Source organism: Carcharhinus amblyrhynchos, chromosome 7 (assembly GCF_965287045.1).
Source record: "Carcharhinus amblyrhynchos chromosome 7, sCarAmb.v2.hapA, whole genome shotgun sequence".
Classification (NCBI taxonomy): domain Eukaryota; kingdom Metazoa; phylum Chordata; class Chondrichthyes; order Carcharhiniformes; family Carcharhinidae; genus Carcharhinus; species Carcharhinus amblyrhynchos.
The window spans coordinates 62,501,956-62,529,303 of NC_137330.1; the positions used below are offsets into that span (position 1 = coordinate 62,501,956).

Genomic DNA, 27,348 nt, shown 5'->3' on the forward strand with positions numbered 1-27,348 from the left:
TATACACAAGGCAAACCCATGTCTGCAATAGGAAAGATATATTGTAGCACTTCTCATTCTCTGTTCCACTTTGCTATGGAAATTCAAGAAACTTCAAAATACCAGACTAATTCTTTGCAGCCTCATGATATTTCTGGCTCACCTCAGTGGTGGATTTCACTTTGCCTCTTCACAGTTCTCTTCTGTACACAGAATAGCATCCCAGGGTGACTCACATGGTCACTCTCAACACAGCTCTCACATCTCTCCTGAAATATTTTTTCCTTTCATTTTTATTTCATTGTCTTTAATCCTTTTTTGATACTTAACTTTCCCAGGATATAACATTTTTCACGTTCTGTCAATTGCCCCAACTTTCAGGTCAAATAAAATTTAATAACCTTGCCTTACTTATTTATGACCATTTTCAGGTTGTAAACCTCTCTTACTCCCCTTTGAAATTTCACAATGGAAAATAGACCTTTTTTATTTCCTAATGCAAATTTCCACCCTTGGCTCAATATTTTATAGAAAATTCAACTTGGCCATGCTTACTTCAAGTGCACGCCTTGCATATCTATCCCCTTGTGATGCCCTAAACATTGCAGCTCATCTGTCTTCCATTTAATTAAATTCATTTTATACACATACACAGACACAATACAGCCTCAAACCTATTTCACAGAATAACACAATAAACCCCAAAAATATATTTTTTATATCTTTAGTCATAGCCAGCATATCAAGGAAATGGAATGCATTAGACTGCTCCATCTCAAAAGTGATTTTGAGTGTGGGTTGGAGCATCTTAAGGTGCGGAAGGAAATATTGTATCAGACAGCATGTTCCTTCCATTGATTGCAATAGGCAGGGTGCAGGCTCTACTCAACCAGCCAATACTTGAAAACCCAAAACAAAATATCTAACTCTAGATATGATTCTGAGATTGGGCTGCACTTGCTGAATAGTTTTGAGTACACTAATAGCTATAACAATCAATCTAAATTAGTTGAGCTCCTAACATGGTTCATCTGTGCATGCTAGAAGTGACATATTCACAGGCACATACCAATTCTCTACAAACAAAATAAGTACTTTCAAACCTTGTGTATTTTTTTTAATTACCAGAGAGCTTGGGGAACCCCTGTTCTGTTCTCCATAGTGTTGTTTTAGCCAACCAGTGTCAGCTTACCATCTAACCATAACCACTTTTGCCTATGGCATCAATTATTACGATCATTTGAAATTTGGCATTCTTGCATTTGTCCTGATGAGTGCAATCACATCTCCCACAGGTTTTTGTTCCTCTGCACAGCATCAGTGGCTGGCAGCTTAGAGTCAAGGGTTATTCTCTGAGGACCTGGCTGATGAATCCTGGAAGAGTCCCTGTCAGTGACCCATACCACTAACCCAAAATATATCATTCCCACACTCAGAAACCTAGCCATCATGTTTGACATTGTTTTCTCACCCTCTAACCTGGTGACACCAATCTCCTGAAGGCCATTTAAAATTCAGGAAAGTGCATTACAGGCAAATGAAGATTTCAGATAAAGTGTTTGAATCAGAGAAATCAACAGATAAATTAGATCATTAAACATTGTTAAAAACACTCAAATCCTCTTGTGTGACTAAGTCTTTCTTATTCACTTCTGATTCCTCCTATTATGTGATGCAACCCATGTGGCTTCAGCAGAGCTGGAGACAAGCTGTCCATTCCCCTGCTCTGAGAGTTGAGATGTCTCTTGCTGACAGCTTCTGGGATTGAAAACAGTGAGGACCCACTAAAGGGATCCTCACCTGCACTGGTGCGGGGTTAACTGTCATTAGGATAAGAACCAGCAGAGGCTGACGAGAGGTGATGGAATAAGGAATGAGTGGTGGGAGAGAAGAATTCCCACTGCATCTTTCCTCTCACATCTTGCCTGCTGTCCGAGGGCTGCAGAGAACCTGGCTGCGCTTCAGTGAGTCACTGAGTCACCACAGTGAGGCTTTCCTCCTTCCTGTGTAATGTGACAGACTGAGTGTGCAGATCTTCAGTCATGGCCAACCTGCAGTCAATGATTTGCGTTGTCTGGTTCTTCATGCAGATGGTCACTCATGAAGGACGGTAAGAACAGACCAGTTGAAGTAAAATTTTGCCTTTAGAGTGGAATTTATCTGAGATCGTCAAATATAATGTTAAACTTCAAAAACCTCAGAAATTTTTGGATTCATAAGTAGAGGCATAAAATATGAAAGCTTGGTAGTTATAGTAAACCTTTTTAAACACAGGTTATTGTATCCATTTCTGAGCAACATGTTTTATGGGGAAAGTCAATAGCTTGGAGAAAATGTAGAAGCATTTACCAGAATGGTAACAGAGACAGGGGCCAGAATTTTATCATTCCACCCCACGAGGATTGGAGAGGAAGAGAGGTGGACCATGGAAAAGTCTGTTGACCTCAGGCGGCATTTTCCAGTTTTGGGATAAGCGAAGCCATAAAATCCCGGCCAAGGGATTTCAGTTCATGGGAAGATGCTGGAGAATGTGAGATTGTTCTGCTTCAACTGTGTAATGAGGCAGGTAGAATACTGTGTAACGAGGCAGGTAGAATTAGGGGTCTTCTTGTGAGGGATCCTCTTGGGATGAGTGATCATAGTATGGTTGAATTTCTGATGCAGATAGAGGATGAGAAAGTAGGGTCCTGAGCCTGTGTCCTCTGTTTGAACAGACGGGAGTATGAAAGGATGAGAGCGGAATTGGCGAATGTAGATTGGGAGCGCAGATTGGTTGGTAGGACGGCTGAGGAACAGTGAAGGATTTTTAAGGAGATTTTTTTCGGTACTCAGCAGAAATATATTCCAATGGTAAAGAAGGACTATAGGAGAAGGGATAACCAGCCGTGGTTATAGAAGGAAATAAAGGAGAGTATTAAATTAAAAGCTGATGTGTTTAGAGCGGCTAAAAATAGTGGGCAATTAGAAGATTGGGAAAGATTTAAAAAACAACAAAGAATGACTAAGAAAGCGATAAAGAAAAGAAAGATAGAGTATGAAGCTAAACTAGCTCTAAATATAAAAAATGATAGTAGAAGTTTTTACAAATATATAAAGAAGAAGAGACTGGCTAGAGTGAATGTTGGACCCTTGGAGGACGAGAGGGGGGATTTAGCGCTGGGTAACGAGGAAATGGCTGAGGCTTTAAATAAGGTTTTTGTGTCGGTCTTCACGGAGGAGGACACAAGTAGCTTGCCGGATATTAAAGATAGAAGGATGGTAGGAGATGAGGTCCTTAATGCGATTACTGTCACTAGAGAGGTAGTACTTGATAGACTAACGGGACTGAAGGTAGACAAGTCCCCAGGACTGGATGGAATGCATCCCAGGTTTCTGAAAGAAACGGCAGAGGTGATAACGGATGTCTTAGTAATTATTTATCAAAATTCACTGGACTCCGGGGAAGTGCCAGAAGATTGGAAAATGGCTAATGTTACGCCGCTGTTTAAAAAGGGTAGCAGGCAAAAGGCAGGGAATTATAGGCCGGTTAGTTTAACGTCCGTAGTTGGAAAAATGCTAGAATCCGTCATCAAAGAAGAAATAGTGAGGCACCTAGAAAAGAACGGTTTGATCAAGCAGACGCAGCACGGATACATTAAGGGAAGTCGTGTTTAACGAGTTTATTGGATTTCTATGAGGATGTGACTAGTGCGGTAGACAGAGGGGAACCTGTGGATGTGGTGTTTTTAGATTTCCAAAAGGCGTTTGACAAGGTGCCTCACAAAAGATTGCTGCAAAAGGTTAGAGTGCACGGAGTTGGGGGTAAGGTGTTAGCGTGGATAGAGGATTGGTTATCTAATAGGAAGCAGAGAGTTGGAATCAATGGGTACTATTCTGATTGGCAGTTGGTGACTAGTGGAGTGCCGCAGGGATCGGTGCTGGGGCCTCAACTGTTTGCCATTTACATAGATGATCTGGAGGAGGGGTCTGAGTGTAAGGTAACGAAATTTGCTGTTGACATGAAGATGAGTGGAAAAGCAAATTGTGTGGAGGGTGTGGAAAGTCTGCAGAGAGATCTGGATAGGTTGAGTGAGTGGACAAGGACCTGGGAGTTGGAATACAATGTTAGCAAGTGTGAGGTTATCCACTTTGGTAGAAATAATAGGAGGGATTATTATTTAAAAGACAAAAAGCTGCAGCATGCTACGGTGCAGAGGGACCCAGGGGTCCTTGTGCATGAGTCGCAAAAACCCAGTCTGCAGGTGCAGCAGGTGATCAAGAAGGTGAATGGAATGCTGGCCTTTATAGCAAGGGGGATAGAATATAAAAGCAGGAAGGCCTTGCTGCAACTGTATAGGGTACTGGTGAGGCCACAACTGGAGTACTGTGTGCAGTTTTGGTCGCTGCATTTGAGGAAGGATATATTGGCCTTGGAGGGAGTGCAGAGAAGGCTGCATTAGGCTAATACCGGAGATGAGGGGGTTGGACTATGAGGAGAGTTTGAAGAGACTGAGTCTGTACTCGTTGGAGTTTAGAAGGATGAGGGGGGATCTTCTAAGAGACATATCAGATAATGAAGGGGATAGATAGGGTAGAGGTAGAGAGATTCTTCCCGCATAGAAAGGATTGCAGAACTAGAGGGCACAGCCTCAAAATAAGTGGGGGGCATGCAGTTTAGATCGGAGTTGAGGAGGAACTTCTTCACTCAGAGGGTGGTGAGTCTCTGGAATTCTCTGCCCATTGAAGTGGTGGAGGCTACCTCGCTGAATATATTTAAGTCACAGGTAGATAGGTTTCTGATAGACAAGGGAATTAAGGGTTATGGGGAGAAAGCGGGAAAGTGGAACTGATCCACTTCAGATCAGCCATGATCTTATTGAATGGCGGGGCAGGCTCAAAGGGCTAGATGGCCTACTCCTGCTCCTATTTCTTATGTTCTTATGTTCAAGTGGGAAGATTGAGGGAAGGCTTAATTAAGGTGTACAAAAGTATAACTGAGAAAGTGTTTCCATTGGCAGGAGAGTCAGTAAACAAGGATATAGATTCAAGATAATTGGCAAAAGAATTAGAGAGGAGGTGAGAATTATTTTAGGCAGCAATTTGTTCTGAGCTAGAATGCATTGCCTGAAAGTGTGGTGGAAGCAGATTCAATAGCAAATTTCAAATGGAATTAAATAAATACTTGAAAAGGAGACAAATTGCAGGGGTGTGAGGAAAGATCAGGGGAGTGAGGCTAATTGGATAGCTCTTTCAATGAGCTGGCACAGACACAGTGGGCCAAATGATCTTAATAATTGAACAATTCTAATGAAGCTTACACTTGCTATAATGAAGCTCATTTCATGCCTGAAATTACATATTGCAAAATGCTGCCAGAGTAAAATGATTTCATTTCCAATGCTGTGAAGGGGCATTGTACACTCAGGCTTGCATCTTGACTTCTTTATCTACTATATCTAATATTCTTCAATTCAAAGCGTTGATTCCATGATATGGGGAGCAATTCTCCAGGCTCGCTGCACTGCTCGAGTAGTGCAGCGGGCTGGGAGACATCAGCAGGGACCATTTCACGGGCTTCCGCTGGGTGTCACAACATCCGCGCATCTCCAGAGGTAAGTTTATCAGCCTAATCAGCTCTGCATTGGAAATCAGCACAGAGCTGATTACAATATGGAAATCAACATTTCCATCTGATTAGTGGGTTAGGGAATGAAGTCTCCAGGCCAGCGAGCATCTCCACGCACCCCCCACCCCCCTGTCGGGAGTTGTGCACCCCAGCAAAATTTGCTCCTGCTCCCCACTAATGGGGAACAGATGATCGACCCCGCTTGAGGGAACAAAGGCCATTGAGGCCCCCTGATGAAGTTGGGGGCAAGGGGGTGATAACCCTTTGACAGTGCCAGCATGGCAGTGCCAGCCTGTTATTGCTCAAGGGGCAAACTGATACTGCCCAAGAGGCACCTTGGCACTGCCCACAGGCCATCGGGCAGTGCCAAGGGGATGGGACCAGAGGGGGTGGAGCCTATTTGAGGGCAGGGCCTATTGGGGTTCAATCAGTGGGGAAGGGGTACGTGCTGTCACTCTGCATTGGGGTCAATGGCAGAGGGAGAGAAGAGGGCAATTGGGGCTGACCATCCGGATGGGGGGTGAGGTCGGGATTGCCGGGGAAGAGCTCACGGATAGTCATTGGAGGTGTGGGGCGGGTCAGGACTGTTGGGGGAGGGAGACCTTGGGGCTAGCCGATGGGGAGGTGGTGGAGGCAGGGGTGGTGGGGCCTTCAAGGGTGGAGACATTGGAAGTGGCCCACGGGTGGGGGTGATGGGGGAGGGTTGGGACTGTCAGGGGGGGACAGGCAGCGGGGAGACTTTGGGGCTGGTCAGGGGGCCAGGGTATTGGGGCGGCCCGGAGAGATCTGGGATGTCAACAATTTGGGGATGGGTGATTGGAAGGCCAGCAATGAGGGGTTGCAGGGTTGACCAGCGATTGGGCTGGCCAGCAATCTGGACACCAGCAAGGTGGGGGTGGTTGGGAGGGGTCACTGTGCATGCGCTGATCTCTGCACTGACAGATCGGAGCATGCACAGTGACCTGCTCAGTGTTATGCTGCTGGCCTCTCAGGCAGGAATAGGCCCTGTCCCCAGATTTCCAGACTGAATCCCGTAAGGACACTCCATGATGCACAGAGTATCAGAGATTCATTCTGGGAATCGTGCTGAAAATATAGAGGGATTTACTCCCATTTTCCTGCATTTTGGGGACTTCAAATTTCTTTGGGGAAATCCCGGCCATAGTGGTCTCAGCAGAACCTAAGGTGTACTTCATGAAAATGCTGCTCTCCAATGCTGGATCAAATGATCAGCCAGTTGTTTGTTGGTAAACCTGCTGAGTTTTTCCAGCACGTTCTTTTTTTTATCTCCAACTCTCCTGATTACTACTCGAAACCACTTCTGAATTGCAGTCTTTCTCAGTTTCCAGGGATTGTTTCCTATATTGGCCAATTATCCCCTCCCTAATCTGCTTCCACCCTGGCTGTGATCAGCTAAGTAAAAAGTCTGACAACACCAGGTTTTAGTCCAACCGATTTATTTGATAATAGACTCACAAGCTTTCGGGTTAGTCCCTTCATCAGGTGAATGGAGAGTTCTGGCCTCAGACAGAGCATATAAAGCACAGACAGTTTACAGATTACTGATTAGAATGCGAATCCTTACACCTAACCTACTGTTCAAGACCTGAAGTGGCTGACAATGTGAGTGGAAGGAGCACTGATCACAGGTTACAGAGATGTGTATTGTCTCTAGACAATACAGTAAGTGAGGTTTTGCAAACCCAGGCAAGTCACGGGGGTTACAGATAGTGCGACATGAACCCAAGATCCCTGTTGAGACCGTCCTCATGTGTGCGGAACTTGGCTATCAGTCTCTGCATTCTAATCAGTAATCTCTAAACTGACTGTGCTTTATATGCTCTGTCTGAGGCCAGAACTCTCCATTCACCTGACGAAGGGACTAACCCGAAAGCTTGTGAGTCTATTATCAAATAAATCGGTTGGACTAAAACCTGGTGTTGTCAGACTTTTTACTGTGTTTACACCAGTCCAACGCCGGCATACCCACATTGTGATCAGCTAACTCAGTGAAAACCTTGGATTTACCAACACCTCCAGCTCAGAATGGCTCAGTTATTCATTGTGTAAATTTACTGGATCCAGTGAGACAATGCACGGAACAGGACTTTAATAAAACAATTCTGACAGCTCCTTTTCTGTGACTGACACGCTCAGCACCTCTTCTATATGTTCATCACCATCTCTGGATCTTGGTTGTGACATTGGATCTCTTCATTGACTTATCAAAGCGAAGGCATTTTACCTGATTAGCTGAACTGTACATTAATTATCTAGGTGCATGTATATGCTGAAAAAGAAAATGTATTTGTTACATGTGTTATGGATTAATACTTGTACTTGCATAGGTGCAATATTAGCATGGGTTCAACCAGTGAAATAGAATGATGAAATGATGATAAGCTAATCACTGAGACAGTTAAAGGACTGTAAATTAAATCTTTCACTATATAGGCAATAATCCTGAACATTTGGATGCATAACATGCATTCATTATACCTAACTGTATGCTGCAATGGGGTTTGACTCAATTTCTATATATTGATTGTGAGATTTAACAACTGGCTGATCATTTGATCCAGCAGTGGAGAGCAGCATTTTCATGGAGTGCATCTTAGATTCTGCTGAGAACACCATGGCCGTGGTTTTCCCAAAGAAATCCAAAGTCCCCAGAAAAAAGCAGTAAGATTTATTTAGAACCACAGCTTTCGGAGCGCTGAATGATTCACCTGATGAAGGAGCAGCACTCCGAAAGCTCGTGATTCCAAATAAACCTGTTGGACTTTAACCTGGTGTTGTGAGATTTCTTACTGTGCCCACCCCAGTCTAACACTGGCATTTCCATATCAGAAAGAAACAGAATAAACAAGCTTTTACACCTTTGTGCTTGGTGTTTTGTTGCTCTCCCATAAAATTCACAGCAAGATGGTCCATATAATTCTGTGTATCCATACACATATATCTGTAACTATTAGTACTGACTGCACCAACCCCCTCCCACCCCCCGCCCATTCCCGCACCAGTCATTCACACTGGCTAGCCAATATTCCCTGGCTAGCCAATTAATCCCCTTTACCACCTGACCAACCCCCTGACACTTCTGACTACTCTATGAATCCCCAACACACCTGACTGGTCTCCACCTTCCATGCCCCCGAGCACCTGATTGCCCCATCAATCCAATTTGACCAGCCATCCAACCTGATCTGACTAATCCCCGACCCAACCCCACACCCTTTCAATCCAGCCTGGCCCAACTTCCCACAACCTACCTATCCACTCACCTACCTACCACCTTAACCACCCCCCACAACTACCCACCTGGCACTTCACTCATCTCACCTACCTAGCCACATGCCACCCTATTCTCCTCACCCATCCTACCCACCTGCCATCCGATCCACCTCGCACATCTACCCACCTCACCCACCTACCATCCCACCCACCTGTCATCCTCACAACTCTGTCACCCTACCCATCTACCACCCTATCACTTTACTCATTTAACTTACACATTTACCTTCCCTCTGTAGTTTTTGGGACATTTAAACTCTTTATTTAGAATATGACAGCTAGTGGTGTAAAAAGAGGATGTAGTTTCTACACAAATTCTCTGCAGATTTCCCACACTGAGTCGCATGTGAAAGGTCTTCGATTGGAAGATCACTCAGAAAAATTGGAGGAAGCTATGTGTGTATTCTTTCATCTGATCAGAGTCAGAAATAGGGGCCAAAATCTTGCACTCACCCCCTGGTGAATTCTGAGATGGGTAGGGGCGGAAGTGCAGGAGTGGGGTGGGGGGTGTTGTGGTGGTGGGGGCGGGGGGTGGAGAATATGAAGAGTGTGAAATTTCATGGAGGTGTTTCCCTCTGGGATCCCACTTGCACCAACTTGGTAGCCATTTTACAGTGGGGTGGGCAGGACCTCTGGCAGAAGACCATCTTTTCCCCAATTAAGGTCCTTAAGCAACCAGCCTCAATATTTAGGCTGATGAGTGGATGATGACTCAGGGGGTGATTTTTAGCAAGAAGGGAAAGGGAAGCCTCTATCAGATGTCCCCTTTCGCTTCAAGGTAGGTGCCCTCCTCTTGAGCCCAATGACCTCTGGACCTTTTTCACTCCCACCCCGCCCCCGCACCAGCTTACCCTCAAGACCCTGATCACCCAGGAAACCTACCCTCCCCACCCAGAGGCGCCTGCCATTTACTTGTCCTTCAGTTCCCATCACTTATTTCCAGGCAGCTCCCTCTTCCGGCCAGTGCAGCGCTCTACCTGGAGGGAACGCAGAGCTACTGGCCAACCTGGCTGGCTGAGAACACACCAAAATGGGACATAGAACATAGAACATTGTGCGGCACAATAGCACAGTGGTTAGCATTACTGCTTCACAGCTCCAGGGACCTGGGTTAGATTCCTGGCTCGGGTCACTGTCTGTGTGGAGTTTGCTCGTTCTCCTCGTGTCTGCGTGGGTTTCCTCCAGGTACTCCTGTTTCCTCCCACAGTCCAAAGATGTGTGGGTTAGGTTGATTGGCCATGCTAAAATTGCCCCTTACTGACCTGAGATGCTTCGGTTAGAGGGATTAGCAGGTAAAATGTGTAGGGATATGGGGGTAGGGCCTCTCTGGGATTGTGGATGGTGCAGACTTGATGGGCCGAAGGGCCTCTTTCTGTACTGTAGGGTTCTATGATGATTCTATGATTACAGCGCAGTACAGGCCCTTCGGCCTTCGATGTTGCGCTGACCTGTGAAACCAATCTCACGCCCGTCTAACCTACACTATACCAATATCATCAATATGTTTATCCAATGACCATTTAAATGCCCTTAATGTTGACGAGTCCACTACAGTTGCAGGCAGGGCATTGCATGCTCTTATTACTCTCTGAGTAAAGAACCTACATCTGATATCTGTCCTATATCTATCACCACTCAATTTAAAGCTATGTCCCCTTGTGCTAGCCATCTCCATCCGAGGAAAAAGGCTCTCACTGTCCACCTTATCGAATCTTCTGATCATCTTATATGCCTCTATTAATTCACCTCTTAACCTTCTTCTCTCTAATGAAAACAGCCTCAAGTTTCTAAGCCTTTCCTCATAAGACCTTCCCACCATATCAGGCAACATCCTGGTAAACCTCCTCTGCATCCTTTCCAATGCTTCCACATTCTTCCTATAGTGTGGTGACCAGAACTGTACACAATCCTCCAAGTGTGGCCACACTAGAGTTTTGAACAGCTGAGCTTATAGTTCATCTGCACCAAAACTCCATTTAGCCACCTTTGCCTCACATTCCTTAATATGCTTGGTTAACCAATAGCTACTCTCAGTTCAATAATTGATCAATTGCCATTTGTATAAGAGCATTTCAAACATCAACCGTACTGTGTGCAGAAGAACCTCTTGGCTCTGAAACTCAATCCCTCTACCAATAAAAGCTAACACACTGTATGCCTTCTTAACAACCCTATCAACCTGGGTGCCAACTTTCAGGGATCTATGCACATGGAACTTCCTCCTGTGTGGAGTGGAGGTCCCACCTTATGCTAATCAATGCTTATTGGAATGTGAAATTGAACCACGGCTGCTGAACTGGGCAGGGATATATCCCCCCACTGACATTTCAGCATCCTTGCCTACATGAAGATTTATGCCAGCATATCTGATTGTGGGCCCCTAATCAAAGTAGCCTTCACTGTTAGTATCAATTAGAAATAGATGTTCAAAGCTATGACTGAAAGTATATTAAGCTTTTATTGAAATTTATTCAGAGTTAATATTGATGAACTATTTTGCACGTGGGTATCTTAGAAGTGCCTCAGTAAAGACATGAAAAATCGATTTATCTCAATTATATTTTTCAGTTATGGCTGAGTTTCCATTGGTATGGCATTGGTGGTTGGCTCTAGGTAAGATTTTCAATTTAAATACAAATATTGTTCCAGCTATAATATGATATTAGTAAATCTTTCAATTTGCTTTGTCATCCTGGCATCCTTGTCCAAAAGTGATATTTCCTGCCAGGGACCCAGATTCAATTCCAGCCTTGGGTGATTGTTTGTGTGGAGTTTACACATTCTCCCTGTGTCTGTGTGGGTTTTTTCTAGGTGCTCTGGTTTCCCCCCACAGTCCAAAGATGTGCAGGTTAGGTTGATTAGCCATGCTAAATTGCCGCTAATATCAGGGGGATTGGCAGGGTAAACACATGGAATTATGGGGATAGGGCCTGGGGTGGGATTGTTGTTGGTGCAGGCTCGATGGACTAAATAGCCTCCTTCTGCACTGTGGGGATCCTATGAATCCAAAGGTACAGCTCTGCACATAGCACACAGGCATTAAGATGTTTTCTCACTGGGCTGAACTCCTGGAACTTTTTGAGTTGGCCAATAAATATCTTATTATCTTGTGGTTCTCAGCCCAGTAAGAATCCTCATAACACCAGGTTAAAGTCCAACAGGTTTATTTGGTAGCAAATGCCACTAGCATTCGGAGCGCTGCTCGTTCGTCAGGTGAATCAGCCATTCTCAGCCCTGTCAGGGCATAATAATTGTTAAAATTTAAAGGGATATCCCCACTTGTAGGTAAGTGAACATATAGAGAGGGAAAAGTTTTTTTATCAAGGCTGTCAGTATTTCAAAAGTATATTTTATTTTTTCCAAGAGGCAAAAAACTGTATGTTTTTAATTATTGAGCCTTGTAATGGAAAAGCCATCACCTTAGATTACAAAGCAGAGGTTCTGTTGCATCTGTTGGATGCGAAGAAAGTTGCTTCACTTGACAATCCTGGCATCCCTTTTCAAGCATTTAACTAGCCTGGCAGAGTGTGACAGTTAGATCCAATACCGTATTAACTTCCTGCATCACTTGAGAACAAATACAAAAGAATCTTAAGAAAGATGCCAAAATATGATTTTTAAAAATGCACTTACAGGATATGGGTGGGCATCACTGGCTAGGCCAGCATTTATTGCCAATCCCTAATTCCCCCTCCAGAAGATGGTGGCAAGCAACCTTCTCGAACGACTGCAGTCCCTGGGGCGTAGGTACACTCATAGCGCCGTTAGGAAAGAAATTCAGGATTTGAACCCATCAACAGTGAAGGAACATTGCTACATTTCTAAGATGGGATGGTGAATTACTTGGAAGGGAAACTCCAGATGGTGGTGTTTCCAAATCTCTGCTGTCCTTGTCCTTCTGGATAGTCATGATCTTATGTTTGGAAGGTGCTGCCTGAGTAACCTTGGTAAGTTCTTGCAGTGCATCTTGTAGATGGTACACACTACTGCCACTATTTGTCGGTGGCAGAGAGATTTAATGTTTGTGGAAGGGGTAGCAATTTAGTAGATTGCTTTGTCCTGGACAGTGTTGAGCTTTTTGAGTGTTGTTGGAATTGAACTCATCCAGCCAAGCAGCAAGTATTCCATTATGCTCCTGGCTTGTGACTTGTAAATGGAGGACAGGCTTTGAGGGGGATCAGGAGGATTCCTAACCTTCAACCTGCTCTGATAGCCACTGTATTTTTCTGGCTAGTCCAGTTCAATTTCTGGTCAATGGTAACCCCCAGGATGTTGAAACCACTTAGCACCTTAGAAATCTCTTCTATTGAATCATAAATAGGGAACAAGGATAGCATCCTTCATTGGCGTCTGCTTTCTTCCAATAATTAAACTCTAACCTGAAAAATAAAAAGATTCATCAAAATACATGAAAACTAGCAAAAATCCTGTTGAGTTTAACAAATCATTTGATAACCTGATTAAACATATAAGTCTATAAGACATAGTAGTAAGCCATTTGGCCCATTGAGTCTGCTCTGCCATTCAGTGAGATCATGACTGAACTAATCTGATAATCCTCAACTCTACTTTCCCTCCTTATATTCTGCAGTTGTGACATCGTAATTCACAGAAATTGCTCATTTTAGTACAACGGCAAAAGCACTTGTTATGCAACAGCCATAATAATGGAGTCAACAAATCAAAACTTATAAATATATAAAGTTAACCTGTATTAAAAATAAACAATATAATTAAAAACTCCAGTTGGCACTGCCAATGATTATTTAAACAAGGTATAATAATTTACAAACATCCAAGGAAAAACTGTGATAGGAAAGGACATTTGTAAAATAACTAAAGCACTGAAGTGTTTAAATTTAAGCGATAAAGGAACTAGAATGCTAGAACAAAATAGTTTTGCAGCAAAACCAGTCAAATATAAGTACAAACATGAACTATTGGACTCTGCCTGCCATTGCTTGTGTAATGTTGATAATTCTTTTGTGGTGTGTTGGGGGTGGGGGAGATTGGAATCAAAAAAAAAGAACCTTCACTCATGTAGTTGATATTGAAAAAGATGGGTAAATGTCTATGATTTGGCAGCTGGATGGAAAAAGCAATGATTATTACTAGCAGATCTCTGGTAATATCAAAATCAGCTAGAAGAGCATAACAGGGAAAGTGTGATTGCGAGAGTGTTACAAGAAGCAAGTAAGGTGCAAAGAGTGTGTGATACACATAAGAGTTTAGTATTATTGTGCTGACAATAGAAAATCTCAGTGTCACACATGATAAGTAAGACAAAATAACCTTAGAACTGAGTCAGAAGAAGTATGGACTAGGAAGTAACTAGGGGCACATTTATTTATTATTTTGCAGCAAAAAAATATTTTTTTTAATTTACAATTTAAATTTTAAAATTTCAATTTGTTTCTTGTACTTTCCTTAAACTGATTTCCTGCCCCAAAAACTGCATGCAGCAGATGAGACTTTTGGTTTAAGAGCAGCCAAGGAGATTACAGCAGCTCTATCGATGGGCTCAAGTCTACAACTACAATATGATGCCATGTTGGCATGTAACTTTTTATTTTAAATGTTGGCTTGAAAGTGTGACATAAAACGATGCTTACGTGCAAAATAATTTGACTGGCTTTCTTCCCTTTAGAGAGACTGGGCATGTAGAATATGCTTGAAGTGGACTAAGCCTGTCCATGCCACTTTGGCTATGACTCACTGCTGGTCTATCAGCCAGCTCCTCACTTCCCCACGATCCCTTGCTACATAAACATCAAAATCACCCCTTTATTACTATTTAAAGTAATATTCACATAGCTATGAAGTGCAAAAACTAAAAAAATTAGTGACTTTTGTGTTAAAATGTTAAATGTTCAATAGGAAGTTAATTTACTTTTTTTTCTATGTTCTTACACAGGATGAGGGTGTCACAGGCAAGGCCAGAATTTGTTGCCTATCTCTAATTGCCCTCAAACTGAGTGGCTTATTATGTCATTTCTGAGGGTAGTTAAGAGTCAGCCTGTGAGTGTGGAGTCACATGTAGGCTAGACTGGGCAAGGATAGCAAATTTTCTTCCCTTAAGGGCTTTAATGGTAGCTGTTATGGCCACCATCACTGATTTTTTTTGCCCGAATTTAAATTCCACCAGCTGCTTTGAGTGCCGCTATAGTGTTAGACTGGACCTGCAGATTACCAGTCCAGTGGTATTATCACTATACCACAATCACCCCTTTTCCATAAACAGGATAGATGAGAGCTGAATAGTACCATCTTGTGGTGTAGTTATGTAATGTTTATTGTGAAGCTGTAGTTACTGTGAATTGTAGACAGATTTTAAGAATTGAAATACTTATTTTTGCTTACTGTTTTATTTCTGTTCTTTAAAGTATATTTTGAAACGTTTGCATCAGGTTTTATTTTTAAGAAATTTTACAGTTGAGATGTTCTTCATGTTCATTAAGGAGCATTTCTCCAATAAAGGGGATTTACAATCGTAGCCCATGAAGAAAACCTCAGTTCATTATGTTGATAACACAAAAGGGGGGATAGTCTCCTAGTCTGAGGATAGGTTCAATGGCGATGCAGGAACATAGAGTGTTCCCCACTGCGGAGTTGTGCCAAATCTTCTGACCTCATTAATTGTGAAATTGGATGTTTTGCGCAATACTCTGTAGCAAAACACCTGATGGCATGTAGTCTGCCATCTTATCTGGGCACCCCATAGAAAAGGTGGCCAATAGTGACTCACTATTGAAGAAAGAAGACTCCTGAAAATGACGTTTGGTCTCCAAGAGCACTCTGAGGCTGGAAGATGGACTCCTCTAGGACACTGAATCAGGATAGTCCACCTGCAAGTGTTCTCCCCACCCGCTATTGTGGTGTTCCACGGTCTAAGGTTGCCTGCTGCCTCCACCCTTGACATCTGCATACCATGTTGTTCCAGGTATGTTTTTGTGCTAGCGTGTATTACTGACACTGCGGAGAATCAGGTGTGGGTGGTTGAGTTTTCATCTACATCCCGTTAACAGGATGCAAATAGGTTTTGTGCCAGCCTCCAGTGAGTTTCCCGATTCACCATGACAGGCACAAGCAGAAGATACTGTGAGAAATTCACACAGAATAAAACCAATTTTAGAGTCTTTTGACAAATACTTACCCCACCCTCCGCTCACCAGTGAATGGATGGAGCATGGGAGAATTCCACCATAGCCTGACCTCCAACTTCAAAAAAGCAAAACAATTTCTTCATCAAAGAAAGAGCACATTGTAACGCTACTATACTTAATTATGAACTTCTCCCTCCTTTGGAGCCACAGAATCACAGATTATTACAGTGCAGCAGAAGCTCTTCAGCCCATCGAGTCTGCACCGAAGTATGAAATGCCCTGACCTGCCCATCTAATCCCTCTTGCCAGCATTTGGTCCATAGCCTTGAATGTTATGGCGTGTCAAGTGCTCAACCACCCACACCTGATTCTCCGCAGTGTCAGTGATACACGCTGGCACAAAAACATACCTGGAACAACATGGTGTGCAGATGCAAGGATGGAGGCGGCAGGCAACCTTGGATCGTGGAACACCACAATAGCGGGTGAGGAGAACACCTGCAGGTGGACTATCCAGATTGTAAAGGATGTGAGGCATCCTGCCTCCACCACCCTCCCAGGCAGTGCATTCTAGACCATCGCTGCCTTCTGAGTAAAATAGTTTCTCCTCAAATCCCCCAAAACCTCCCACTCCTCAGTTTTAACTTGTGTCTCCTTGTAACTGACCCTTCAATTAACAGCAGCTTCCTATCCATCCTGTCCATGCCCTTCATAATCTTGAACATTTCAATCAGGTCGCCCCTCAGTCTTCTCTGCTCCAGTGAAAACAACCCAAGCCTATCCAACTGTTCTTCATAAATTAAATGTTCCAACCCAGGCAGCATCCTGGTAAATCTCCACTGCACCACCTCCAGTGCTTTCACATCCTTCCTCAAATGTGGCAACCAGGACTGTACACAGTTTTCCTGCTGTGGCCTCACCAAACTTGTATACAACCCATCATGACCCCTCTGCTTTTGTTATCAATACCCCGATTGATAAATGCAAGAGTGCCATATGCTTTTTCACCACCTTATTAACCTGCCTTTCTGCCTTCAGCAATCAATGAACAAACACTCCAAGGTGCCTCTTTCTTCAGAACTTCCCAGTGTCAGACCTTTCACAGTATATTTCCTTGTCAAATTACTCCTTCCAAAGCGCATCACCTCACATTTTTCAGGGTTAAATTCCACCTGCCATTTATTCGCCCATTTGATCATCTCATCTGTATTTTCCTTTAACCCAAAATACTCAGCCTCACTGTTAGTCACCCAGTCAATCTTTGTATCATCGGTAAACTTACTATTCATACCCCCAAAATAGTCATCTTTGTCATTTATATAAATGACGAACAATAGGGGGCCCAGCACAGACCCCAGTGGTTCGCCACTGGGCATTGGCGTCCACTCACTAAAACAATCATCTGTCATCGCCCTCCAACTCCTACTGTCAAGCCAATTATGAATTCACCTTATCAGATCACCCTGTATCCCACGTGCATTCGCCTTCTCAATAAGCCTCTCATGTTCGACTTTGCTAAAGGCTTTGCTGAAATCCATGTAAACTACATCAACCACACTATCCTCATCCACACACTTCATTACGTGCTCAAAAAATTCAATCACTTAGTCATATTATGGTACGTTGTTCTGACTATCAACAGCCACCCAGTTCCTTGCGCATTCTTCTGAAGTGACAATGGCTGTTGACAGGTAATTCAACTACAGGGGATAGCACAGCTCAATCCAATGCTATTCTCAGTCAGCATCCACACATGTACAAATGGACTCACTGAATTGTGATCAATGGAAGTCTCAGCTAATTCTCCCTCATTGTTACAGAGACACCCGGAGCCAAACACAGCACAGCTACCACTTCCCAAACCAATATTAACTAACTGAACAAATGCCAGTGGTCACTTCTAGGGCTTTCATTGTAAGACCCAACACTCCATAATACACCTCTGTGGATAAAGTTGCTATTTAACTTCATGGAATGGCTGGAAAATTGCTCAGGAAATAGAGATAGTGAATTGATAAAAAATGGAAATCCATGGATAGGGGGAACTGAATCCCCATTAATGAGATCTGAGATACTTGACTCTCTCTGCTTCCCCCTCTCACTCACACATATGAGCTGGGCGAGGGAATAAAAGGTAATGTGTTCCTCTTTACTCAGGACATAGATATATTGATCTGTGAAAAAGAGAACTGAAATCTCGCAGTGAACGTAGATAAATTATGTGAATGAACAGAATTATGACAATTGCAGTTTCATGTAACAGGTGCAAGGCTGTAAACTTTATTCATAAATTCAGAACTAGGACTGCTCAATGACATTTCCATAGCTTTCAACTCTACTTGTGACTACTCTGGTCATAGCATAGGTCATGACAGCCTATAGTAGAACTTGGACAATTTACAGACTTTGTTTGTATGATGACTTCTGCCGCTGCTACCACTACTATACCTACTGCAACTTGTATTTCTGTTGTGTATTTATGTAATAAGATGCCCCAAGGTGCTTCACAGGATCGTTAGAATACTAAATATGACACCAAGCCACATGGAGAAATTAAGTCAGATAACAAAGGCTTAAACAAAGAGATAGGTGTTAATGAGTTTCTTAAAAGACCCAAGTGAGGTAAGGATGTGGATAGGTGTAAAGAGGGTTTTCTAGCGCTTCTAGGCAACTGAAGGCATGGCCACCAGTAGTGGGGTGACTAAAATCTAGGATGCTTCTAGAGGTCCTAATTGAAGGAAAGCAGGCATCTCAGAGGATCGTGAGGCTGGAGGGGATTACAGAGGTAAGGAAGAGATTTAAAAACGAGGTGAACATTTTATAATCTCAAGTTGTTTGAGTAGGAGCCAATGGACATCAGAGTGCACTGGGGGTTGCAGAACAGAACTTTGATGAAACTAAGATGTGGCTTTTGGATGACCTCAAGTTTACAGAAGGTACCAGGAGTCTGTTGGAATAGTTGTATCACAAGGTAACAAAGGCACAAATGAGGGTTTCATCAGCAAAGGAGCAGAGACAGGCAAAGTTGGGTCATGTTACAGAGGTGGAAAAAGCAGTCTTAGTAATGGTATAAATATGACATTGGAAGATCATCTCCAGCTCACATGTTGCAAACAGTCTCGCTTAATCTCAAGCTGTTAACACAAAGGTGGGTGGAGTCAGTAGCCGTGAGAAAGAGTTTGGAGTGGAGACTGAAAACAATGGTTTTACTTTTAACTATATATAATTGAGAGTAATTTCTAGTCATCCAATACTGGGTGATGGATAATGAGTGGCTTAAAGGAGCCAAATGAGGTAAGCATGTGGAGAGGTGTAAGGAGGGCATTCTGAGCATAGAGTCTAGGCATCTGAAGGCATGGCCACCTGTGGGTCTGATAATTTAGCAGCAGCAGAGGAGACGAGGGAGGTGTTGGAGAAGTAGAGCTGGGTATTGTCAGTGTACATGTGAAAACTAACACTGTGCTTTTGGATGATGCCACTTAAGATCAGCATGAAGATGAGAAATAGGAGTGGGCCGAGGATAGATCCTTGAGGAAAACAAGTGGATGTAGTGGGGAGCTGAAAGAGAAGCCATTGCAAGTGATTCCCTGGGTATGGTTGGATAGGTAAAAGTGGAATTAGGTAAGTACAATCCCACCCAGCTGAACAACAGTTAAGAGGCATTTGAGGAGGATGGTGTGGTCAGCCATATTAAATGCTGCAGACAGGTCAAGCAGGATGAGGAGGGAAGTTTACCTTTGTCACATAGGATGTCATTTTGTAGACAACATTCAAAGAAAAAAAGAAATAAGCAAATTTATACAATGCTTTTCAGGACCACAGAGTGTCCCAAAGTGCTTCACAGCAAATAAACTACTTTTGGAGTGTAATCGCTACTAAAATGAAGGAAACATGGTGGCATTGTGGTTAGCACTGCTGCCTCACACCGCCAGGGTCCTGGGTTCAAATCCACTGTCTGTGTGGAGTTTGCACGTTCTCCGCTTGCTCTGTGTGGGTTTCCTCTACAGTCTAAAGATGGTCAGGTGGATTGGCCATGCTAAATTACCCCTTAGAGTCCAGAGATTTGGAGGTTAGGTGGATTAGCAATGGTAAATGTGCAGGGTCACGAGGATTGGGCAGGAATTGGGCCTGGGGAAGATGCTCTTTTGGAGAGTCTGTGAGATGCGATAGGCCAAATGGCGTCTTTCTGCACTGTAGGAATTGCATGGTTCTATAACTTTCACACAGCAAGCTCCAACAAATAGCAATATGATAATGACCAGATAAACAATTTTGAATTGTTATTGAGGGATAAACATTGGTCAGAACATGGACCACAATTTTACATTCCTCCACCTCACCACTCCCCTGCGTGGCTATAGCCACAATAATACTTATGATGTTTAACACCATTAAGGTCAATGCATTTGATTAGGGCTTCAGCCACTGAATTCAATATCACAGACACACTGTGCTAAAGTAAGCAGTCTAACCAGGATGCACTATAGTAATGTATCTAATTTATATCTCATTTTGAAAATTTAAAAAAAGTTTTACATGATTTTTATCTAAAACATGCTAGGTGTGTGCTAATTAAGTTGTGCCCCAGGGTATGATGCTCTGCATGCTGGAGCATCAAACTACAATGCAGTGGAGCTGGAGAATATTGCCTTCTTTCCATAGCTCCTCACTACACAATACCCCTGCTCACCACCATCCCATCACCTCCATTCAATTGATCATCTGCATGTGTATGGGGAATGGAGATCAATCCAGGATAGAGGAAAGAGGACATCTTGCTTTGGCGGTTGATTGCCTGTATAGACTACTGTGGCTAAACTCTCACTATTTCTGTAGGCTGGACTGATGATGAGGAATAAATATATGGGGACACATTATCGAGGAGTAGTGAGCTGCCAGTATTATCTTCAAAGCACAGAAGGGCTTATGTTCACCCGAACTGGGCCAATTATAATTCTTGCACCCATAATGGCTCCAGCAGCTGATAAATGTGTCACTGTTTTCTCTTTCACAGTGCACTGATCCTGCAATTTAAAACCAAATATAGGAGATGATTTGAAGCAATGATGCCTTTTGACATCCCACATTAAACACTCACAATCATGTAGGACAGGGCAAGAGGAGCTAGTCTGGTCAGGTGAATTCTAGCCTCAGTGTCAGTCTCCTGCTACAATTGCTCAATGTTCAATTTCTTAAATAGTGAGTCATACCTCAGATCTCTAAGTAAGATTATAAACTAATTATTTCAGTGTACTCCATTAATGGAATGCAGTATGTATATTTCAAATTCCACGATAAGATTAAAATCATTGAAACCTTCAGTAAGTGCAGTATGCACCTGGCTGAAATTTTCCCTTGTTCCTTGCTATTGGTTTGTCTGAGTCATGATTGCTAACCGCCCATCGACCGATTGGATTCAGCATCATGATTTCTTTTTAAATCGAGTTTTGTGTGCCTGTTTCGTAGTTGAAAATTGTTAACTTCCATTTCAGCAGGTCACAAGCTGTTGGTTTATTCTGTCTTTAGTAAGGCAGTAGGCTTTGCTATCATTTAGAGCTGCTTTCAATTGGATGCAGCATGGTGGCACAGTGGTAAGCCCTGCTACCTCACTGTGCCAGGGACACGGGCGATTGGCCATGTTAAATTTCCCCTTAATGTCAGGGAGATTTGCAGGGTAAATATATAGGATTACAGGGATGGGTCTGGGTGGGATTGTTGTCAGTGCAAGCTTGATGGGCCGAATAGCCTCCTTCAGCACCGTAGGTATTCTAAATTGAAATAATTGTGAACGTGGTTGGTTAGAGGGAATAGATAAGCAATGGGATTTAAGGGCAAGATAGCTGAGAAAAAAGTTTTTAGGCGGAAGAAATAAGCAAACAGGTGGCAGGTTTGTTAATTTTAGAGTTTAGAATCTTAAGACAACAAAGCATTGCTAAATCGTGTCTCTATTAGGGGAGAATTCAGTTTCATACATTCCCTATTGTGTTTATTTTTGGGTGTCCCATCTTAGGAAGTATACTCTGGCCTTGGAGACTGATCTATATTCAGAAACTGGGTTACTTGGATTATGTTTCCTAGAGATGAGGTCTTTATGTGGTAAGTGGATTAAGCTGTTCAATAAAATGAAGGTACCTGCTAAGGGAGATAGGGAACAACTGGGGGAAAGAAACAACAGAAAATGATGAAAACACTCAACTGTGGAGAGAGAAACAGAGTTAATGGGCAAGATTATAACTCACTCAATGTTCATCTATTTGCACAAGTGATTGGCCATGTTAAATTTCCCCTTAATGTCAGGGAGATTTGCAGGGTAAGTATGAAGGGTTAAAATAGGACCTGTTGAGTGGGATTTTCCACCCCCTCACCCCATGTAGGCAGCCCAACATTGGGGTTTCCCATTCTATGCACCCCTGCCATCAGGAAACGCGCGGCATGATCTTGCTGCTGTGGAAGATCCTGCTGCAAGAACAACCAGAAAATTCCACCCACTGTTTACATTGATTTCTGCCAATTCCAACACTATAATAACAATCAATTGACATTAGTTTATATTGCAATCTTAACTATTTCCAATTAAAAACATCTAATACATTTTCTTTCTAATCTCTACTGGCAAAAATAAATTGGAATGTCAGATTTCTTCAGGCAAGTTTACTTTTACAGAAGGGAATGATACTTCTATAATGTTGCTATTGTAATTGATAACGTATTGTGTTTCCAAACAGGGAGAGTCAAGGCAAAAGAACACTGACTATCTGTCACACACAAACTGAGCAAAATGTGGCTAGGGGAAGTTGGTATGCTGTGCAGCCTTGGAATTAGTTGCCAGACTCTGATAGAGAATGAATGACTTGTTAGATTGAAGCAATCCAGGCAGATGGACATGGCAATGTATCATCTCCTTCAGCATGAACAACAAACTTTCATTGAACTCTAACCTCTTACAGCTCTTGTTATGAGTGCAAGATTTTATAAATGGTTATGTTTTTGACTGTATTTTAAATTCAAGATAAAATGGAGTACTGAACAGAGAAATATGTGGTCTGCTATGAGCTTTATCTAACAAGAAACCTTTGTGGCTTGGTTACCTTGCAGACCTGGGGCCCAGGTTGAGACTCACTGAGAATGAAGGTGCAAGATGTTCACATCAAGAAACAAAGGAATACATTTTCTGTCTGAGTTTTTAGTTAGAAAAAGAAACAAAGTGAGAGAGAGCGACATGTCTCAGAGACAAAAGGTTGCAGCCAATGTGGTTAGCAGGAGAGGAGAAGGCTGCTGTCCTCTGTGAACTACTAGGCAGAATGTCAAAGGGAGGACAGTCTCAAGTTGAAGAGATGCATACCATGGAAATCTAAAGACACTTAAAGATTTGTCCTAGCTTGGCCAGGAAAAGCAATTTCTGTCATGGGCCTATCTCTGGTAGTTGATTTGGGAATTTATCAGAAATCTTATAATGGTCATGGGACATTGTAACTCACTGAATTGAAGAGAACTTAACCCACTGGAAGCTGGGACTGACTATGGATGGTTTTCTATGAAGACTGTAATCCTGTGGAGAAAGTGCTGTTTCAAATTATACGTGTAGAGTGGGATTATTGGTTATGTTAAGTCATTATTAAGGGTAATTGTTTCTGTAGTTGGAGTATTAGCTCACCAACCACATCTGCAAACTTCCACCTCCCCCACCCACCCCAGCCTGGGAGACCATTGCCCAGGTGGTCAGCACGACTAGTAACCTCACTAGAAGTATCACGCAGTGCAGGAAGCAAGTGAATGATCTCATCATCTCCACCAGGGTAAGTCCTCTTTCAGTTCCCTTCACTATTAAACTCTTATCATTGCATCATGTACTCAAAGAGCAATGCTTTTCACGGATTTCACGCATCCATTAATAGAGGACATTTATCAATCCTCATTTTCTCATAGACATTTTCACATTACCATCATCCCATCTGTCATCGTGCTCACACTCCCTCCTCTAGTCCTTCTGTAGAAAATTCATCTCTTTACACAACCAAATTGTGAGAAGCACAGCAAACTGATCATGCAGGAAGTCTCTCCAGTGCATATTGCAGAGAACCGCCTGAGCGGTCCACACATATGAATCGAGGCACTGGTGAAGCAAAGAGTCAGGAAAAACAAGAGGTCAGGAAGCTAGACCTGGGAAAAGCAAGGAGCTGAAGAGCAGGATTGGAGGGTAGCAAGTGTTGTGGTTTAGGTCGGAAACTCCAAAGCATTTTATGGAGCCCACCTGGATCATAAGTTTTGCATCTTGAATTTGGATAGGATAAGCATGATATGTTTTACTACAGGTATGATTTAAATGACTCACTAGGGAGTTTTTAATCAAACAAAGTTTATTTAAGAATATAGTTAACATATATAATAAGAACATTAGCAAGAACTTTTATCAATTACAAGTAAGAAACAAAACAACCACTTTAATGTATAACCCTTAACAAATCCATCGAATGTGTTCCAATCAAACCAATCCCATAGACAAAGGACCATTTTCACACGTTTAACACTGCAAAGACTAATGCTCACGTGATACTGGACTTGAGTCTTTTGGATGATCTATCTCTGGATAGATTCAGAACAGGTTGAAGTCAGAACAGCTTCCCAAAATATCAGGGACTCTAGGCAGTCACCAACACAGATTCCCCCTTTCAGAAAGGCAAGATCTTGCTTTCAGATAACCAGCAAAATTTTCAAAACCATGGAGAGAGAGAGACTTCTTTTCAGTTTGCTGTCCCTTCTAAAACTCAACTCCATCTGCAGCCAAACAGAAAATTAAACCTTAAATTTATTGGAAAGAAAAGAAAATCTATCCAAAAACACATGACAATCCTCCCTAACAATGCAGGATTGTAAAACAACCTAGATTTAAAACAAACAGACACCTTTTAAGCTACTGACGGAGCAACAAAAAGACCCCTCATTGACACTTGGAAACTGAAAAAGGTCTGCTTACAACTGCAGAGAACAGGATTTTAAAAAAAACTTTATTAAAGGTATGCTAACTTCACACAAGGAGCCAAAGAGTGGGACCTGGGGGAAGGAAGGAACCTGTGTGACCAATTGGGCCATTACATTAGAAAATTCCTGCTGAGTGGCAGAAGGATCTTTTGTCACCACGGCACTGGATGACGATTGTGTCATGGTAAGGAGCCAATCATTCAGGACTGAAATCAGGAGAAATTTCACTGAAAGTTTGTGAAGTTTTTGAATTCTCATCCCAGAGGGTTCTGGAAACTTCCATTGTTAAACGCAGAATGGAATTAAGAGATATAGGGAGCAGAGAGGAAAATGGAACTGAAGGCCAGGATCAACCATGATCAAATTGAATGGCAGAGCAGGTTATACAGACTGTATAGTCTATTCCTGCTCTTATTTCTTGTGTTCTTGTATTATCTTTTCACAAAAATGACCACCATTTTGTAACTGTTAACAAGAGATCAGAACACAGGTCACTTCCTGCTAAATTATTCTTTGTGACCTTTAGAAAGAATGTGTTTGTGCTTTTTAGATACTGTTTCATTTAATATTGTTGAGTCAGCGAAAGATATGATTGAGGTCATTGTTGAATTCTCAGAGGATGAATATGACCTTTAACTCGGAGTACTTTCAGTTTAGAATGCACATCTGAGCAAAAATAAAATTATACATCATCCTAGTTTGTATCAATGGAATCACCCATTGCTGTGACATTTTACTGGTGAGTACAATTTAATGTATGCAATGCCAGATGTAATACAATTATTAAAATCATGTGATAGGAAAACATGATGGGCACCAAATTCAGTGCTTCAGTGCACATTTTCTTGGCGCTACAAGTGCTGTTTTGACTCAAAAATGAAATCTGCAGTGCATGTGCACACACTTGGTGGGGTTGTTGGTACCCATGCAATGAGGATCTGCTGGAGGTATAAAGCTATGCAGATCCTTATGCCAGTCAGCGTGTACCGCTGAATTGGCACCATTCTGGAGATCCACACTCAAATTATTGCCCTTCCCTAACCACACACAGCCAACCACATATTCAGCAGCAGAGAAGCCATTTAGAGGGAACATCAACAAATCGCAGTTTAGTTGTAGAAGTGTTCACTGGTTCTCAAAGTTGTTTAGCATTGCTGACATCTACAGGGAGTGATGTGGCACATGCTGAAGGACTTTGCTCTGACTTCAAAGATTCTGTACACACTGTGTGTTCTGAGACATGGGTGCAATAGTTTGCATTCGCCTTGGTCTACACTGCGGCATGGCAGGAAGAATGAGCGGTTGTGACACAGAGCAGGAAAAACTGCTGGAGATGTAAAGGGGGAGAGGAGAGGGGTTGAATGGCTCTCAGTAGGAGGAGAGGATGCAAATGCGTTGGGTATTCAGGGAACAATGATCTTACCTGACTTCTGCAGTTCACCATCCACTATTGCTTGAGAGAGATCACTGAGCCTCTGTATTCCAAGAGAGATGAATATGTCTTGGCAGCGAGTGCAAATGGCTTCACAAAGATTGCAGTCTTCCCCCTGATAGAGGGTGCCATTAACTGCATGCGCATTGCTTTGTGGGCAGCACATGTCAACCTTGAGATGTACCACAACTGAAAGGAATCCAATTCCTAATATCCAGCAGGTGTGCGACACACATTAAATATCATGCAGTTCCTGGCAGTATTCGTGATGCTTCCACTCTGCAGTACTCTGCTGTACCATCTGCATTTGTGATTCCACAGAAAATCAGAGAGTAGCTGCTGGGTAATAAGGTTTATCCTTTTAAGTTAAGGTTCATGACATGACGTCAGTGTGCAGCTTACACACAGCATGCACAGAATGAAACCCAAACTGCCATACATAATGTGATGGAGTAGCTTACTGGGGCGCTTAAACAGCACTCCTGCTGCTTGACGCACACTGAAGCAGTCCTGTATATTTTGTAAAGCTCATGTCAAGATTTCTGATGCTCTCCTGAAAGCTGCATGACTTCATCATCATGAGGGCACAGTCCTTGCCACCAACTATATGGCAAGTAGCTGAACTGCAGGAAGAGGAAGAGGGGTAGACACCAGCCCCTTTCTGGACAGTAATATGGACAGCAAAATGCGCCTGATGTTGGATATTTGAAATGGAAACCAAAATTGATGACAATGCTAAACAAATCAGGAAGCATCTGTGGAGAGAGGAACAGAGTTAATGTTTCAGGTCTATGGGCCTTACTTTACCATTTTGATTCGAACTGCTGGGCGGAGTTGAAACTGGGAATGTTTCAGATCTGTTCTCAGGTGCCCCCGTATACACTCTGCCTGAAAAATATCAGCAATTCCGAATCGCGCTGCACAAGCCTGTGGGCAGGGCTTAATGCGCTTTAAAC

The 27,348-nt window shown here is 42.8% G+C and overlaps 1 protein-coding gene across 5 annotated transcripts in view; it reads left to right on the top strand.

Annotated features, from left to right (window-relative positions):
* The window catches only part of tmem244 (transmembrane protein 244), a 70,686-nt gene that overhangs the window by 25,963 nt on the left and 17,375 nt on the right, over window positions 1–27,348 (top strand). For 4 of the 5 annotated variants that reach the window (XM_080193297.1, XM_080193301.1, XM_080193300.1 and 1 more), the window contains one exon: window positions 11,447–11,491. In XM_080193297.1, coding sequence (XP_080049423.1) covers window positions 11,447–11,491 — 45 coding nt within the window. Of the gene's footprint in view, window positions 1–11,446; window positions 11,492–22,706; window positions 23,016–27,348 lie in introns of those variants that run through there. The other variant, XM_080193298.1, reaches the window with a different exon arrangement.